The 18,535-nt window shown below is 54.7% G+C and overlaps 1 protein-coding gene across 1 annotated transcript in view; it reads right to left on the bottom strand.

Annotated features, from left to right (window-relative positions):
• BICRA (BRD4 interacting chromatin remodeling complex associated protein) overlaps positions 1-18,535 on the bottom strand; it is a 32,951-nt gene that overhangs the window by 7,808 nt on the left and 6,608 nt on the right. The window contains 9 exon segments of the mRNA XM_059872496.1: positions 596-744; positions 2,536-2,594; positions 3,182-3,253; positions 4,695-4,852; positions 5,912-6,029; positions 9,401-9,637; positions 9,682-9,796; positions 13,523-15,282; positions 17,920-17,985. Coding sequence (XP_059728479.1) covers positions 596-744; positions 2,536-2,594; positions 3,182-3,253; positions 4,695-4,852; positions 5,912-6,029; positions 9,401-9,637; positions 9,682-9,796; positions 13,523-15,282; positions 17,920-17,985 — 2,734 coding nt within the window.

Genomic DNA, 18,535 nt, shown 5'->3' with positions numbered 1-18,535 from the left:
TCCCCAGGCAGCACGCCCTGGTAGACGTGGTAGGGCAGCAGGGGGCGCAGGGTGTGCCCGTTACCCCCGATATCCCGATATCCCCACTCCCTATCGCGATATCCCCACTCCTATCGTGACACGGGTACCTCTCTGGCACTCTGTCTCCCCGGGCAGCACGCCCTGGTAGACGTGGTAGGGCAGCAGGGGGCGCAGCGCGTGCCCCATTACCCCCGATATCCCGATACCCCACTCCCTATCGCGATATCCCCGCTCCCTATCGCGACACGGGTACCTCTCTGGCAGTCGCTCTCCCCCGGGAGCACCCCCTGGTAGACGAGGTGGGGCAGCAGGCGGCGCAGGGTGTGCCCGTTACCCCCGATATCCCGATATCCCACTCCCTATCGCGATATCCCCACTCCCTATCGCGATATCCCCACTCCTATCGCGACACGGGTACCTCTCTGGCACTCTGTCTCCCCGGGCAGCACGCCCTGGTAGACGTGGTAGGGCAGCAGGGGGCGCAGCGCGTGCCCCGTTACCCCCGATATCCCGATATCCCCACTCACTATCGCGATATCCCCGTTCACTATCGCGACTATCGCGACACGGGTACCTCTCTGGCAGTCGCTCTCCCCCGGGAGCACCCCCTGGTAGACGTGGTAGGGCAGCAGGCGGCGCAGCGCGTCCCCCAGCGAGCGGAAGGGCGCGCGCAGCTCGGGCTGCAGGACGGCGCCCTGGTGCTTGTGCAGCTGCTCCAGGAGGCTGCACCGGGGGGAACGGGGGGGAAAAACGGGGCAGGAAAAACGGGGGGGGAACGGGGAGAGAACGGGGGGGGAACGGGGAGGGAACGGGGAGGGAATGGGGAGAGAACGGGGAGGGAAACCGGGAGAGAACGGGGAGAGAACGGGGAGGGAACGGGGAGGGAACGGGGAGGGAATGGGGCAGGAAAAACGGGGAGGGAACGGGGAGGGAACGGGGAGAGAACGGGGAGGGAACGGGGAGGGAATGGGGGGGGGAACGGGGAGGGAACGGGGGGGGGAACGGGGAGGGAACAGGGGGGGGAATGGGGAGGGGACGGGGAGAGAACGGGGGGGGAACGGGGAGGGGACGGGGAGGGAACGGGGCAGGAAAAACGGGGAGGGAACGGGGAGGGAACGGGGAGGGAACGGGGAGGGAAAAACGGGGAGGGAACGGGGAGAGAACGGGGGGAGAACGGGGAGGGAACGGGGGGGGAACGGGGGGGGAACGGGGCAGGAAAAACGGGGAGAGAACGGGGAGGGAACGGGGAGAGAACGGGGGGGGAAACGGGGAGGAAAAACCGGGAGAGAACGGGAGAAAACGGGGAGGGAACGGGGAGAGAACGGGGAGGGAATGGGGCAGGAAAAACGGGGGGGAACGGGGAGGGAACGGGGAGGGAACGGGGGGGAACGGGGAGGGAACGGGGAGGGAACGGGGGGGAAACGGGGAGGGAACGGGGAGGGAATGGGGCAGGAAAAACGGGGAGGGAACGGAGGGGGGAAAACGGGGAGAGAACGGGGAGGGAACGGGGCAGAAAACGCCGATTTTGGGTAAATTTCGCCGTTCTGGGACCGGCGCAGAAACGACTCCGGGGTTTGGGAGGAAACCCCACGAATTCGGGAGGGAGGTGAGCCGGAATTCCCATGGTTTGGGGCGATTCCAGATGGAATTCCATGGTTAGCCCAGTCCCTCCCAGTTCATCCCAGTTTATCCCAGTTCAGTCCCAGTCCCTCCCAGTCCATCCCAGTCCCTCCCAGTCCATCCCAGTCCATCCCAGTCCATCCCAGTTCAGTCCCAGTCCATCCCAGTCCCACCCAGTTCAGTCCCAGTCCATCCCAGTTTATCCCAGTTCAGTCCCAGACCCTCCCAGTCCATCCCAGTTCATCCCAGTCCCACCCAGTTCAGTACCAGTTCAATCCCAGTCCCTCCCAGTTTATCCCAGTCCATCCCAGTCCCTCCCAGTCCCTCCCAGTTCAATCCCAGTTCAGTCCTAGTTTATCCCAGTCCCTCCCAGTTTATCCCAGTTCAGTCCCAGTCCATCCTAGTCCCTCCCAGTCCCTCCCAGTTCATTCCCAGACCCTCCCAGTTTATCCCAGTCCCTCCCAGTTTATCCCAGTTCCTCCCAGTTCAATCCCAGTATAAAGCAATAAACCCAAATCCCCTCCCAGTCCCTCCCAGTTCCATCCCAATCCATCTCACTTTATCCCAGTCCATTCCCAGTCCCTCCCAGTTCCATCCCAGTCCCACGCAGTTCCATCCCAGTCCCCCCCAGTCCCTCCCAGTCCCTCCCAGTCCCTCCCAGTCCCTCCCAGTCCCTCCCAGTTCAGTCCCAGTCCCTCCCAGTCCCTCCCAGTCCCTCCCAGTTCAGTCCCAGTCCCCCCCAGTCCATTCCCAGTCCTTCCCAGTCCCTCCCAGCTCAATTCCAGTCCCTCCCAGTCCATTCCCAGTCCCTCCCAGTCCCCCCCAGTCCCTCCCAGTCCCTCCCAGTCCATTCCCAGTCCCTCCCAGTCCCTCCCAGTCCCCCCAGTTCCTTACCAGGCCTCCTTACTGGGCTGCAGCACCGGCGGTTTCTTCAGCGCCAGCTTGGCCTCCAGCTGGGGGGGGCGGCCGGGATTGGGGTGAGAAAGGCGGATTTTGGGAAAAGCCCAGGGCTGGGGGCGGGCCCGGACTGCCCGGCTCGGGGGAGAGCCGGGATCGTGGGGCGACTTCCCCCGAGTTTGGGGCAATTCCGGGATTTGGGGTCAATTCCGGATTTGGGGTCAATCCTGGGGATTTTAGGGCGAGTTCCCCCAAGTTTGGGACAATTCCCGGGATTTGGGGTCAATTCCGGGGATTTTGGGGTCAATCCCAGATTTGGGGTCAATTCCGGGGATTTGGGGTCACTCCTGGGGATTTGGGGTCAATTCCGGGTATTTGGGGTCAACGCCGGGGATTTGGGGTCAATCCCGGATTTTGGGGTCAATTCCGGGGATTTTGGGTCAATCCCAGATTTGGGGTCAATCCTGGGGATTTTGGGGTCAATCCTGGGGATTTTGGAGTAAGTTCCCACGAGTTTGGGAGAATTCCCAGGATTTGGGGTCAACGCCGGGGATTTGGGGTCAATTCTGGGGATTTTGGGTCCATCCCAGATTTGGGGTCCATCCCAGATTTTGGGGTGAATTCCGGGGATTTTGGGACTCACCGTGGGCGGGGCCTGGGGGCCCTTCCCCCCCCCCGGGGCCTGGGGGGGGCCCTTGAGGCCGGGCGGCTTCGCCTGCGGGAAATGGGAGAAAAAATGGGGAAAATGGGAAAAAATGGGGGAAATGGGAAAAACGGGGGGAAAATGGGAAAAAACGGGGAAAATTGGGGAAAAACGGGGGAAAAAATGGGGGAAAATTGGGGAAAAACGGGGGAAATGGGGAAAAAATGGGGGAAAATTGGGGAAAAATGGGAAAAAACGGGGGAAATTGGGGGAAAATTGGGGAAAAAACGGGGGAAAAATGGGAAAAAACGGGGGAAATTGGGGAAAAACTGGGGGAAATTGGGGAAAAATTGGGAAAAAGGGGGGGAAATGGGGAAAAAATGGGGGAAATCAGGGAAAAATTGGGGGAAATTGGGATAAAAATTGAGGAAAACGGGAAAGAATTGGGAGAAAATGGGGAAAATTTGGGGAAAAACTAAGAAAAAATTGGGGAAAATGGGAAAAAATAGGGAAGAATGAGGAAAAATTGGGGAAATGGGAAAAAATGGAATAAAACTTGGGGAAAGTGGGAAAAAACAGGAAAAAATGGGGGAAATGGAGGAAAATTGGGGGAAATTGGAGAAAAATAGGGGAAAATCAGGAAAAAATTAGGGAAAATGGGAAAAACGAGAAAAAAATTGGTGAAAGCAGGGAAAAAATGGGATAAAAATGGGGAAAAATGGGATGAAATTGAAGAAAAAAATGGTAAAGTTTGGAGAAAATGAGAAAGAATTGGGAAAAATGGGAAAAATTTGGGAAAATGGGAAAAATGTTGGAGAAAAATGGGGAAGAATTGGGAAAAAAATTGTGGAAAATTGGGGAAAAAATTGGGAAAATGGGAAAATGGGGGAAAAATGGGAAAAACTCTTGGAAATGGAAGCAGAAAAAGTGGAATTCCAGAGGGAAAATGGAATTAAAGGGCGAAAACCTTGGAAATAAAGAGGGGAAAATGGAATTAAAGGAGAGAAAAAAATCTGAATTAAAGGGGGAAAACTTTGGAAATAAAGAGGGAAAATGGAATTAAAATGGGAAAAAATGGAATTAAAATGGGGAAAAAATGGAATTAAAATGGGAAAAATGGAATTAAAATGGGGAAAAAAAGGAATTAAAATAAGGGGAAAAAAGGAATTTAACTGGGAAAAATTGAAATTAAGTGGGGAAAAAAATGAGTTAAAATGGGAAAAAATGGAATTAAAATGGGGGAAAAAAAAGGAATTTAAATGGGAAAAAATGGAATTAAAATGGGGGAAAAAAAGGAATTAAAATGGGGAAAAAAAAGAATTAAAATGGGGAAAATGGAATTAAAATGGGAAAAATGGAATTAGAATGGGGGAAAAAAAGGAATTAAAATGAGAAAGAAATGGAATTAGAATGGGGAAAACGGAATGAAAGTGGGGAAAGCCGGAATTTAGGGGAAAACGTTGGAAAAAAGACAAAACCGGGAGAACGGGAACGATGGGGGAGGGGCGCTCACCTGGGCGGGCTGCGGGGGGGGGAGGGGCGGCCCCGGTTTGGCGGGAGGCGGAGCCGCTTTCCCGGGGGCGGGGCCGGGGGCGGAGCCGGGGGCGGGGCCGGGGGCGGAGCCGGAGAACGGCGGCGGCTTCGGATCGGCCGGGGCGGCGGCGGCGGCACCTGCGGGAACAACGGGAACGGGACCGGGAATAACGGGAACGGGAGCGGGAATGGGAGCGGGAATAACGGGAATGGGAGCGGGAATAACGGGAATGGGAGCGGGAATAACGGGAATAGCGGGAACGGGAATAACGGGAACGGGAGAGGGAATGGAACTGGGAATGGGAGCGGGAATAACGGGAATGGGAGCGGGAGTAACGGGAATGGGAGCGGGGATGGAACTGGGAACAACGGGAATAGCGGGAATAACGGGAATGGGAGCGGGAATAACGGGAATGGGGCCGGGAATGGGAGCGGGAATAACGGGAACGGAACCGGGAATAATGGGAATAGCGGGAATGGGACTGGGAATGGGAGTGGGAATAATGGGAACGGGACCGGGAATAACGGGAATGGGACCGGGAATAACGGGAATGGGACCGGGAATAACGGGAATAGCGGGAATGGGGCCAGGAATGGGAGCGGGAATAATGGGACCGGGAATAACGGGAATGGGAGCGGGAATGGGAGCGGGAATGGGAGCGGGACTGGGATCTGGAATAACGGGAATAACGGGAATGGAACTGGGAATGCGACCGGGAATAACGGGAAACCGGGAACAACGGGAATGGGACCGGGAAACTGGGAATGGGACCGGGAAACTGGGAATGGGACCGGGAAACTGGGAATGGGATCGGGAAACTGGGAATGGGATCGGGAAATTGGGAATGGGATCGGGAAACTGGGAATGGGATCAGGAAACTGGGAATGGGACACAGGGATGGCACCGGGAACGGGGCCGGGAAATTGGGAGCACTGGGAGTGCCCAAAGGTGGGGGTGGGATACTGGGGGATACTGGGATGGGAGATAGTGGGATGGCACTGGGACTTTGGGATACTGGGATGGGGGATACTAGGATTTTGGGATACTGGGATGGGGGATATGGGACTTTGGGATACTGGGATGGGGGCCACTGGGATTTTGGGATGGGGGGCGGGGCTCTTGGATTTGTGGGATTTTGGGATGTCGGGGGGGCTCTGGGATGTCGGGATTTGGGGTTTTGGGGATCCCGGACCCACCTGAGGCCGGGCCGGGCGTTCCCGGAGCCGCCGGCACCAGGACGGGAGCGGCCGGAGCCGGGAACGGGGCCGGGCTGGACGGGGGCGGCTTCGGCTGCAGGAGCAGCCCCTGGGGCACCTGCAAAACCCCAAATCCCATCAAAACGGACCCAAAAACCCCAAATCCATAAGGAACGGCCCCAAAACCCCAAACCCCTCAGGAACGGCCCCAAAAACCCCAAACCCCTCAGGAACGGACCCAAAAACCCCAAATCCCATCAAAACGGCCCAAAAACCCCAAACCCCATCAAAACGGCCCCAAAAACCCCAAACCCCTCAGGAACGGACCCAAAAACCCCAAACCCCTCAGGAACAGCCCCAAAAACCCCAAATCCATAAGGAACGGCCCCAAAAACCCCAAACCCCATCAAAACGGCCCCAAAAACCCCAAACCCCTCAGGAACGGACCCAAAAACCCCAAATCCCATCAAAACGGCCCCAAAAACCCCAAACCCCTCAAGAACGGACCCAAAAACCCCAAATCCCTCAGGAACGGCCCCAAAAACCCCAAATCCCATCAAAACGGCCCCAAAAACCCCAAATCCCATCAAAACGGACCCAAAAACTCCAAATCCATCAAAACGGCCCCAAAAACCCCAAATCCCTCAGGAACGGCCCCAAAAACCCCAAATCCCTCAGGAACGGCCCCAAAAACCCCAAATCCATCAAAACAGACCCAAAAATCCCAAATCCCATCAAAACGGACCCAAAAACCCCAAATCCATAAGGAATGGAACCAAAAACCCCAAATCCCTCAGGAACAGCCCCAAAAACCCCAAATCCCATCAAAATGGCCCCAAAAACCCCAAATCCATCAAAACAGACCCAAAAATCCCAAATCCCATCAAAACGGACCCAAAAACCCCAAATCCTGTCATGAATGGCCCCAAAAACCCCAAATCCCATCAAAACGGCCCCAAAAACCCCAAACCCCTCAGGAATGGACCCAAAAACCCCAAATCCCCCAGAAATTGACCCAAAAAAATCCCAAATCCGTCAGAAATGGACCCAAAAACCCCAAATTCCACCAAAATAGATCCAAAACCCAAAAATCCTGTCAGAACAGCCCAAAAAATCCCAAATTCCATCAAAAGGGACCCAAAAACCCCAAATCTTTCAGGAACGGCCCCAAAACCCCAAATTCTGAAGGAATGGCCCCAAAAATCCCCAAAATCTCAAATCCAGGGGGATCCAATCCCCGAAATCCCAAAATTCCCAAATCCCCAGAGCCTGAAAGCCCTGAAACCCCAGCCCGGGATTTTGGGGATTTCCCAGGAATTCCTGGGGATTTCTGCGGGGGTTTGGGATTTCCACAGAGATTTCAGGGAATTCCCGGGATTTTGGGGGGAATTCCCGGGATTTTGGGGGGAATTCCCGGGATTTTGGGGGGAATTCCCGGGATTTTGGGGGAATTCCAGGGATTTTTTGAGGAATTCCCGGGATTTTTGGGGGAATTCCCGGGATTTTTGGGGAATTCCCGGGATTTTTTGGGGGAATTCCAGGGATTTTGGAGGAATTCCCGGGATTTTTGGGGGAATTCCCAGGATTTTTGGGGAATTCCCAGGATTTTTGGGGAATTCCCGGGATTTTGGGGCAATTCCCAGGATTTTTGGGGAATTCCTGGGATTTTGGGGGAATTCCCGGGATTTTGGGGCAATTCCCAGGATTTTTGGGGGAATTCCCGGGATTTTTGGGGAATTCCAGGGATTTTTGGGGGAATTCCCGGGATTTTTGGGGGAATTCCCAGGATTTTTTTGGGAATTCCCAGGATTTTTTGGGGAATTCCCGGGATTTTTGGGGGAATTCCCAGGATTTTTTTGGGAATTCCCGGGATTTTTGGGGAATTCCCGGGATTTTTTTGGGAATTCCCGGGATTTTTGGGGGAATTCCCAGGATTTTTTGGGGAATTCCCAGGATTTTTGGGGGGAATTGCCGGGATTTTGGGGGAATTCCCAGGCTTTTTGGGAATTCCCAGGATTTTTGGGGGAATTCCCAGGATTTTTTGGGGAATTCCCAGGATTTTTGGGGAATTCCCAGGATTTTTGGGGGGAATTGCCGGGATTTTGGGGGAATTCCCAGGATTTTTGGGGAATTCCCGGGATTTACCTGCTGGAAGCGCTCGGGATATTTGGAATATTTGGGAATTCCCAAGACTTTTGGGGAATTCCCTGGATTTTTGGGGAATTCCCAGGATTTTTTGGAGGAGTTGCCGGGATTTTTGGGGGAATTCCTGGGATTTACCTGCTGGAAGCGCTCGGGAATGTTTGGAACATTTGGGATTTTTGAGGAATTCCTGGGATTTTGGGCCTCTACCTGCTGGAAGCGCTCGAGAATGTTTGGAATATTTGGAATGTTTGGGAATTCCCGGGATTTCGGGCCTTTCCCTGCTGGAATATTTGGAATATTTGGAATATTTCCCGGAATTTGGGCCGTTACCTGCTGGAAGCGCTCGGGAATATTTGGAATATTTGGGAATTCCTGGGATTTTGGGCCTTTCCCTGCTGGAATCTTTGGGATTTTTGGGGAATTCCTGGGATTTCAGGCTGTTACCTGCTGGAATATTTGGAATATTTGGGGGGAATTCCCGGGATTTGGGGCTGTTACCTGCTGGAAGCGCTCAGGAATATTTGGAATATTTGGGATATTTGGGAATATTTGGAATATTTCCCGGGATTTGGGGCCGTTACCTGCTGGAAGCACTCAGGAATGTTTGGAATATTTGGGATATTTGGAATATTTGGGGGGAATTCCCGGGATTTGGGGCCGTTACCTGCTGGAAGCGCTCAGGAATATTTGGAATATTTGGAATATTTGAAATATTTGGGGGGAATTCCCGGGATTTGGGCCGTTACCTGCTGGAAGCGCTCGGGAATATTTGGAATATTTGGGAATATTTGGGAATTCCCGGGATTTGGGCCGTTATCTGCTGGAATATTTGGGATATTTGGGAATTCCCGGGATTTCGGGCCGTTACCTGCTGGAAGCGCTTGGGAATATTTGGAATATTTGGAATATTTGGGAATATTTGGGAATTCCCGGGATTTGGGCCGTTACCTGCTGGAAGCGCTCGGGAATATTTGGGATATTTGGGAATATTTGGGAATATTTGCAATATTTCCCGGGATTTCGGGCCGTTACCTGCTGGAATATTTGGGATATTTGGGAATTCCCGGGATTTGGGGCCGTTACCTGCTGGAAGCGCTCGGGAATATTTGGGATATTTGGGATATTTGGGAATTCCCGGGATTTGGGGCCGTTACCTGCTGGAAGCGCTCGGGAATATTTGGAATATTTGGACTATTTCCCGGGATTTGGGGCCTTTCCCTGCTGGAATATTTGGGATATTTGGGGGGAATTCCCGGAATTTGGGCCGTTACCTGCTGGAAGCGCTCGGGAATATTTGGGATATTTGGGAATATTTGGGATATTTCCCGGAATTTGGGCCGTTACCTGCTGGAAGCGCTCGGCGCCGCCCTTGGGCGGGGCCGGGAAGGGCCCCGGGACGAGCGCGAAGCTCCGCGGGTGCTCCGGGGGCAGCAGCGCGGGGGTCGCGCCCTTCAGCCCCGCCAGGGGCAGCGGGAAGGGGCCGGGCTGGGCGGGCTGCGAGTGCGGGGGCAGCTCGGGGGGCTCCGGGAAGGGCGGCGGGAAGAGCCCCGGCGGCGGCGGCGGCTCCGAGGGCGGCCGGGGCTGGGACGGGGGGCGGGAGAGCGGCTGCGGCTGCGAGGGCGGGCGGGAGGGGATGGCGGGGATGGCGGCGGGGATGGCGGCGGGGATGGCGGGGATCGGGGGCAGCTGCGGCGGGAGCGGGGCCGGCGGATCCCCCGGCGAGGCTCCCGGCAGCTTCGGCTGCAACAGAAGGAGAGGAAGAGCTCGGTTAGTGCGGGAGGAAGGCGGGCAAAGCGGGGAAGGCGGGGAGGAGCGGCTCCGGAACGGCCCCAAAACGGCAAATCCGGCCCCAAAATTCACATTTTGGGGGGGTTTGGGGAATTCCTGGGAAGAAGTGGCTTTGGAATGGCCCAAACCCACCAAATCAATCCCCAAATTTCACATTTTGGGGAATTTCAGGGGAAAAGCGGCTCGGGAACGGCTCCAAAACGGCAAATCCGGCCCCGAATTTCACTTTTTTGGGGGATTTCAGGGGAAAAGCGGCTCGGGAATGGCTCAAACCCACCAAATCAATCCCCAAATTTCACATTTTTGGGGAATTTTAGGGAAAAGCGGCTCGGGGATGGCTCCAAAACAGCAAATCCGGCCCCAAATTTTACATTTTTGGGGAATTTCAGGGAAAAGCAGCTCGGGGATGGCCCCAAAACGGCAAATCCGGCCCCGATTTTCACTTTTTGAGAGAATTTCTGGGAAAAAGCACCTCGGGGACACCCCAAAAATGCCAAATCAATCCCCAAATTTCACTTTTTGGGGAATTTCGTGGGAAAAGAGGCTCGGGAATGGCCCAAACCCACCAAATCCAGGCCGAATTTCACTTTTTCGGGGAAATTTCTGGGGAAAAGCGGCTCGGGGATGGCTCCAAAACGGCAAATCCGGCCCCGAATTTCACTTTTTTGGGGGATTTCAGGGGAAAAGCGGCTCCGGAACGGCCCCAAAATGGCAAATCCGGCCCCAAATTTCACTTTTTGGGGAATTTCTGGGGAAAAGCAGCTCGGGGACACCCCAAAAATGCCAAATCAATCCCCAAATTTCGGATTTTTGGGGGAATTTCAGGGAAAAGCGGCTCGGGGATGGCCCCAAAACGGCAAATCCGGCCCCAAATTTTACATTTTTGGGGAATTTCTGGGAAAAAGCGGCTCGGGGATGGCCCAAACCCACCAAATCAATCCCCGAATTTCGCTTTTTGGGGAATTTCTGGGGAAAAGCAGCTCGGGAACGGCCCAAAAATGCCAAATCCGGCCCCAAATTTTGGATTTTTGGGGAGGTCTGGGGTGAATTTGGGGGTTTTGGGGTGAATTTGGGAGTTTTGGGGTGAATTTGGGGTGAATTTGGGGGGTTTTGGGGTGAATTTGGGGTGAATTTGGGGTTTTGGGGTGAATTTGGGGTGAATTTGGGGGTTTTGGGGTGAATTTGGGGTGAATTTGGGGGTTTTGGGGTGAATTTGGGGTGAATTTGGGGTTTTGGGGTGAATTTGGGGTGAATTTGGGAGTTTTGTGGTGAATGTGGGGGGTTTTGGGGTGAATTTGGGGGGGTTTGGGGTGAATTTGGGGTGAATTTGGGGTTTTGGGGTGAATTTGGGGGTTTTGGGGTGAATTTGGGGTGAATTTGGGGTTTTGGGGCGCGCGGGCGGCAGCGTCGGGGGTTAGTGAGCGCTGAGGCAGCGAAGCGGCCGAAAATGGGGCAGAAATTTGGGATTTTGGGGAAAAAGGGCTGGAAAAGGCCCGGACTGGAGGAGTTCTGGAATATTCTGGGGGGAATTTGGGGGGATCCGGTGGGAAAAACAGATCTGCTCCCAGAGCCCAGATTTCCAACTTTGGATCCCAGATTTCCAGCCCTGGATCCCAAATTTCCTGCCCTGGATCCCAAATTTCCAACTCTGGATCCCAAATTTCCAACTCTGGATCCCAAATTTCCTGCCCTGGATCCCAAATTTCCAGCCCTGGATCCCAAATTTCCAAGCCTGGATCCCAAATTTCCTGCCCTGGATTTTCCATGGGTGGATCCCAATTTTCTGCCCTGGATCCCAAATTTCCAAGCCTGGATCCCAAATTTCCAGCCCTGGATTTTCCATGGCTGGATCCCAATTTTCTGCCCCTGGAAATCCCCAAATCCTGGAAATTCCTGAATCCAAGAAATCCCAAAATCCTGAAAACCCCCAAATCCAAGAAATCCCAGAATCCAAAGAACCCCAAAATCCCCTGAACCCCCAAATCCCACCAACCCAAAACCCCGAAAAATCCCCCCAAGACGACCCAAAAAATCCTGAGATAATTCCCAAAAATTCCCCAAAAACTCCCCCCTAAAACCCCAAAAATTTCCAAAAACATTCCCCCCAAAAATCCCAAAAAGATTCCCAAAATATCCACCCAAAATGCCCCCCAAAAATTCCAAAAACTCCCCAAAAAATTCCCCCAAAGTCCCAAAACATTGGCCAAAAACTCCTCAAAAAATCCCCCAAAAATCCAAAAAAGCACTCGAAAAATCCCTGAAGAGTCCCCTAAAAACCCCCCAAAATTTTTCCAAAAACCCCCCCAAAATCCCTGAAAATTCCTCAAATAACTCCCAAAAAAATCCCAAAAAGTCCCCAAAACGCCCCCCCAAATTTCCCAAAAAATCCCAGAAAATTCCCCAAAATCCCCCCAAAAATTTTCAAAAAAATTCCTAAAAATCCTCCAGAACCTCCCCCAAAATTTACCAAAAAATCCCCCAAAATTCCCCCGAAAAATTCCAAAAAATCATCAAAAAATTCCTAAAAATCTCCCAAAATTCCCCAAATAACTCTTGAAAATTTCCCCAAAATCCCCCCCAAAAAATTCCTAAAAATCCTCCAGAAAGCCCCCCAAAATATCCCCCAAAAATCCCCCCAAAAATTCCTAAAAAATCCCCCCAAAAAATCCACAGAAACCCCCCCAAAAAAAACCTCCCCAAAAATCCCCCGAAAAATCCAAAAAAATCCTCAAAAAATTCCTAAAAATCCACAAATAAATCCCAAAAAATCGTCAAAAAATTCCTAATAATCCCCTAAAAATCCACAAATAACTCCCAAAAAGTCCTCAAAAAATTCCCCAAAATTCCCCAAAAAAATAAAAAAAAGCTCAAAAAATTCCTAAAAATCCCCCCTAAAATCCAGAAATAAATTTAAAAAAAAATCCTCAAAAAATTCCTAAAAATCGCCCAAAAATGCACAAATAACTCCCAAAAAATCCTCAAAAAATTCCTAAAAATCCCCCCAAAAATGCACAAATAACTCCCAAAAAATCCTCAAAAAATTCCTAAAAATCCCCCAAAAATCCACAAATAACTCCCAAAAAATCCTCAAAAAATTCCCCAAAATTCCCCGGAAAAAAAAAAAAATCCTCAAAAAATTCCTAAAAATCCACAAATAAATCCCAAAAAAATCCTCAAAAGATTCCTAAAAATACCCCCAAAAATCCACAAATAACTCCCAAAAAATCCTCAAAAAATTCCTAAAAATCCCCCCAAAAATCCACAAATAACTCCCAAAAAATCCTCAAAAAATTCCTAAAAATCACCCCAAAAATCCACAACTAACTCCCAAAAAATCCTCAAAAAATTCCCCAAAATTCCCCCAAAAAATAAAAAAGGCTCAAAAAATTCCTAAAAAACCCCCCAAAAATCCAAAAATAAATAAAAAAAAAAAGCTCAAAAAATTCCTAAAAATCCCCCCAAAAATCCAGAAATAACTCCCAAAAAATCCTCCAAAAATTCCTAAAATTTCCCCAAAAAATAAATTAAAAAAAGCTCAAAAAATTCCGAAAAATCCCCCCAAAAATCCACAAATACCTCCCAAAAAAATCCTGAAAAATTCCCAAAAAATCCTGAGAAATCCCCAAAAATCTCTGAAAATTCCCAACCCCCCCCAAACGCCCCAATTTTGGCGCTCACCTGCTGCAGGAACATGGGCACGCCCTCCTGGCCCAGCACGGGCGCCGCCGCCGCCGCTCCCAGCAGGATTTTCTCGGGGCTGGCCGCCAGCCCGGGGCTGGCCTGGGCCGGCACCGGCGCCGGCGTGGCCGGGGCTGCGCGGCCGCTCCGGACCCGGCCCCGGAGCCGGACTCGGCGCCGCCGGGGCTGCCGGCGGCCGCCTGGATGTTGACGGCGGCGCCCAAGCCCTCGCCGGCGTTGAGCATGGCCACCGGGCTGGCCAGGGTCACCCCCTGGATCACCGTGGGCGCCGCCGGCGCCGCCGCCGAGCCGGGGCTGGGCAGGGTCCCGGCCAGCGACACCGGCATCTGGAAGAGCGCCGGCGCCGGCGCCACCTGGCCCGGCTGCAGCTGGATGGGCGCGGCCGACAGGATGTGCGCCGTGCCCGCCGCGCCCGGCGACGCCAGCACCGGGCCCAGGTTGAGCTGCCCGGCCAGGTTCTGGTTGAGGAGCTGCGCCGGCAGGGCGGGGTTGGCCAGGAGCTGCGCGCCGGCGCCCTGGCCGGCGATGATGTGCGCTTGGCCGGCTCCCGGCAGCAGCTGGCCGCCCACGTTGGCCGGCAGCGCCGAGAGCGGCTGCGGCAGCGGCACGGCCGAGGCGCCGGCCAGCTGGCCCGGCAGCAGGAACTGGTTCTGCCCTTGGAAGGGCTGCGCCGGGATGACGATGGAGCCGCCCTGGTTGAGCACGTGCACGCTCATGGACTTGCCCAGCGCCGGCGGCTGCGGCGGCGGCGGCTTGAAGACGTTGGGGGGGAAGCCCTGGAGCACCACGTTGGGCGCGGCCTTGCCGGCCATGAAGGTGAGGTTCTGCTGAGCCTTGGCCGGCGCCTCGGCGGGCAGCGCCAGGGCGCCGCCGGGAGCGAAGGGTTTGGGCGTGATCTGGTAGAGCTTCTGCTGCAGCACGCCGGCGGGTTTGGGCTGGATGGGCGTGGGCGTGCGGTGGATGATGACGTTGGGCGCCGGCACCAGGGAACCGCCCAAGCCCGAGGTGACGGTGAGCGGCTGCGCCGACGCCGCCGAGACGCCGCCGAACACCGAGCTGCCGTTGAGCGTGGTGGTGGCCACGGCCGGGAGGCTCTTCTGGATCACCAAGCCCGCTCCCTGCGCCGCCGCCGCCGCCGCCGCCTCGGGTTGGGCGATGTAGCCGCCCACGGCCGCCACCGGCGCCGGTTTGGCCAAGAGCTGCGGCGCCGCCGGCTGGTTGATGGCCATCACCTGCTGGCCCACCACCTGGATGGGGCCCAGCCCCAGCGCGCCGCCGGGGCTGCCGTTGGGCAAGCCGGGCAGGTTGGGCAGGGGCTGGATGGTGACGTTGCCCAGCCCCACCTGCTGCAGGAAGGGCTGGACGCTGATGGCTTTGTTGACCACGTCGGGCGGCTGCACCAAGGCCTGCGGCGCCAGCACGGCCGGAGGTTGAAGCCCCAGCAGGTCGGCGCCGCCCGAGAAGATCTGCGGGGTCCCGTCGGCCGCCTGCACCACCGGCTGCAGCGCCGGCAGCTGGAAGGAGCCCAGGTCCAGCTCGGCCTCGGCCTCCAGGGTCTGCTCGGTGATGTTGGCCTCCTGCAGGCTCTGCTGGAGGATGTCGCACGGCTGCTCGGCGCCCGCGCCGGCGCCGCCCGGCGAGCCCAGGATGTCATCCTCCAGGAAGTCCAGGTCCACGCTGGCCGGCGGCTGGTTGGGCTCCGAGCTCAGAGGGTTCCCCGAGGCCTCCTGGCCGTGGAGCTGCGGGAACGGCACATGGGGGCGGGGTCAGGTGGGTGGGAGAGGCTGGGGCGGGTCAGAGGGGTTTGGGGGGGCCGATGGAGCTCAACGGAACTCAACGGAACCCAGTGGAACCCAACGGAACCCAACGGAGTTCAGAGGGGTTTGGGGGACCCAATGGAACTCAGCAGAACCCAGCGGAGATCAATGGAACCCAGCTGAGGTCAATGGAACCCAACAGAGATCAATGGAACCCAGCTGAGGTCAATGGAACCCAACGGGGATCAATGGAACTCAACAGAACCCAACGGAACCCAATGGAACCCAATGGAGGTCAAAGGAACCCAGTGGAGCTCAGGAGGGGTTCAGGGGACCCAACGGAGCTCAATGGAACCCAACGGGGCTCAATGGAACCCAACGGAACCCAACGGAACCCAACGGAACCCAACGGAGCTCAGAAGAGTTCAGGAGACCCAATGGAGCTCAACGGAACACAACTGAGCTCAATGGAGCTCAATGGAACCCAACTGAGACCAACAGAACTCAACAGGACCCAAAAGAACCCAACGGAACCCAACGGGGCTCAATGGAGCTCAAGAGAACCCAACAGAACCCAATGGGATCCAACGGGATCCAACGGAACCCAACGGAGCTCAATGGAGCTCAAGAGAACCCAACAGAACCCAATGGGATCCAACGGGAGCCAATGGAACTCAACGGAACCCAAGAGAACCCAACGGAACCCAACGGAGCTCAATGGAGCTCAAGAGAACCCAACGGAACCCAATGGGATCCAATGGGATCCAATGGAACTCAACGGAGCTCAATGGAGCTCAAGAGAACCCAACGGAACCCAATGGGATCCAATGGGATCCAACGGGACCCAACAGAGCTCAATGGAGCTCAAGAGAACCCAAAGGAACCCAATGGAGCCCAACTGAGATCAATGGAACCCAACGGAACCCAACGGGATCCAACGGGACCCAACGGAACCCAACGGGACCCAACGGAACCCAACGGGACCCAACGGAACCCACGGGACCCAATGGGACCCAACGGGATCCAATGGGATCCAACGGAACCCAACGGAGCTCAACGGAGCTCAATGGAACCCAAGAGAACCCAATGGGATCCAATGGGATCCAACGGAACCAAATGGAGCTCAACGGAGCTCAAGAGAACCCAAAGGAACCCAAAGGAGCCCAACTGAGATCAATGGAACCCAACGGAACCCAACGGGACCCAACGGAACCCAACGGGACCCAACGGGATCCAATGGGATCCAACGGAACCAAACGGAACCCAATGGAACCCAATCGGACCCAACGGGACCCAACAGGATCCAATGGGATCCAACGGAACCCAAGGGGACCCCACGGGACCCCACGGGATCTCCCCCCTCAGTCCAGGAGCTTTTCCTGGTAATTCTGGGGGGTTTCCCCCAAAATTCCGGGGGGTTCCCCCAAATCTCAGGGGACTTTCCCGGGAAATTCGGGGGCTCCTCCCGGGAAATCTGGAGATTTTTCCCGGGAAATCCGGGGGGGTTTGGCGGGAAATCCGGGGGGGTTTTGGCGGGAAATCCGGGGGGGTTTGGTGGGAAATCCGGGGGGGGTTGGCGGGAAAGCCGGGGGGGTTTGGCGGGAAATCCGGGGGGGTTTGGCGGGAAATCCAGGGAGGTTTTGGCGGGAAATCCGGGGGGTTTTGGTGGGAAATCCGGGGGGGTTTGGCGGGACATCTGGGGGGTTTGGCGGGAAATCCGGGGGGGTTTGGCGGGAAATCCAGGGAGGTTTTGGCGGGAAATCCGGGGGGTTTTGGCGGGAAATCCGGGGGGGGTTTGGCGGGAAATCCGGGGGGGGGTTTGGCGGGAAATCCGGGGGGGGTTTGGCGGGAAATCCGGGGGGGTTTGGCGGGAAATCCGGGGGGGGTTTGGCGGGAAATCCGGGGGGGTTTGGCGGGAAATTCGGGGAATTTTTCCCGGGAAATTTCGGGGGTTTTCCCGGGAGATCTGGGAGGGGTTTTGGCAGGAAATCCTCTGGGGTTTTCCTGGGAAATCTGGAGCTTTTCCTGGGAAATTTTGGGGGATTTCGCCCCAAAATCTGGGGGGTTTTCCCTCAAAATCCAGAGGGGTTTTTTCTGGGAAATCGTGGAGTTTTCCCGGAAAATCTGGGGGGGTTTTGGCGGGAAATCTGGGGAGTTTTCCCGGGAAATCTGGGGGGGTTTTGGCGGGAAATCCGGGGAATTTTCCTGGGAAATCTGGGGGGGTTTTCTCCCAAAATCTGGGGCAGTTTTCCTGGGAAATTTGGTTGGTTTTTTTTCCAGGAAACTTTGGGGATTTTTCCCAGGAAATTTGGGGTTTTTCCTGGGAAATATTGGAGTTTTTCCCAGGAAATTTGGGGGTTTTTTTCAGGAAATTTGGGGTTTTTTTCCCAGAAAATATGGGGGTTTTTCCCAAGAAATTTTGGGGTTTTTTCCGGGGAAATTTTGGGGCATTTTCCCAGGAAATTTTGAGGCATTTTCCCGGGAAATTTTGGGTTTTTTCTGGGAAATTTTGGGTTTTTCCTAGGAAATTTGGGGGTTTTTTTCCAGGGAAATTTGGGGGTTTTTCCCAGGAAATTTTGGTTTTTTTCTGGGAAATTTTGGGGAGGGGGCAGCACCCACCCCCGCCCCCTCGAAGAAGGCGCTGGCGGCGTCGCCGGAGTTGTCCAGGAGATCGTCGCTGTCGATCTGGAACGGGAAAACACCGGGAGTCACCGGGAACGCCGGGGGATGGGCGGGAAAATGGGGGAGAAATGGGGGAAAAATGGGGGAAATGGGGAAAAAAATGGGGGGGAAAATGGGGGGGAAATGGGGCAAAAAAATGGGGCAAAAAATGGGGGGAAATGGGAAAAATGGGGGGGGAAATGAGGAGGGAAATGGGGGAAAAATGGAGGAAAAATGGGAGGAAATGGGGGAAAATGGGGGGAAAAAAGGGCAAAAAAATGGGGGGAAATGGGGGGAAATGGGGGAAAATGGGGGGAAAACGGGGAAAAATGGGGGAAATGGAGGAAATGGGGGAAAAATGGGGAAAATGGGAAAATAGGGGGGAAATTGGGGAAAAATGGGGGGGAAATTGAGAGAAATAGGGAGTAAAATGGTAGGAAAATGGGGAAAAATGGGCAGAAATGGGGAAGAAATGGGAAAAATATGGGGGAAAATGGGGGGAAATGGGAAAATATGGGGGAAAATGGGGGGAAAATGGTGGGAAATGGGGAGAAATGGGGGTAAATAGGGGAAA

Source organism: Haemorhous mexicanus, chromosome 36 (genome assembly GCF_027477595.1).
Source record: "Haemorhous mexicanus isolate bHaeMex1 chromosome 36, bHaeMex1.pri, whole genome shotgun sequence".
Taxonomy (NCBI): domain Eukaryota; kingdom Metazoa; phylum Chordata; class Aves; order Passeriformes; family Fringillidae; genus Haemorhous; species Haemorhous mexicanus.
This window is presented reverse-complemented; position numbering and strand designations above follow the sequence as displayed.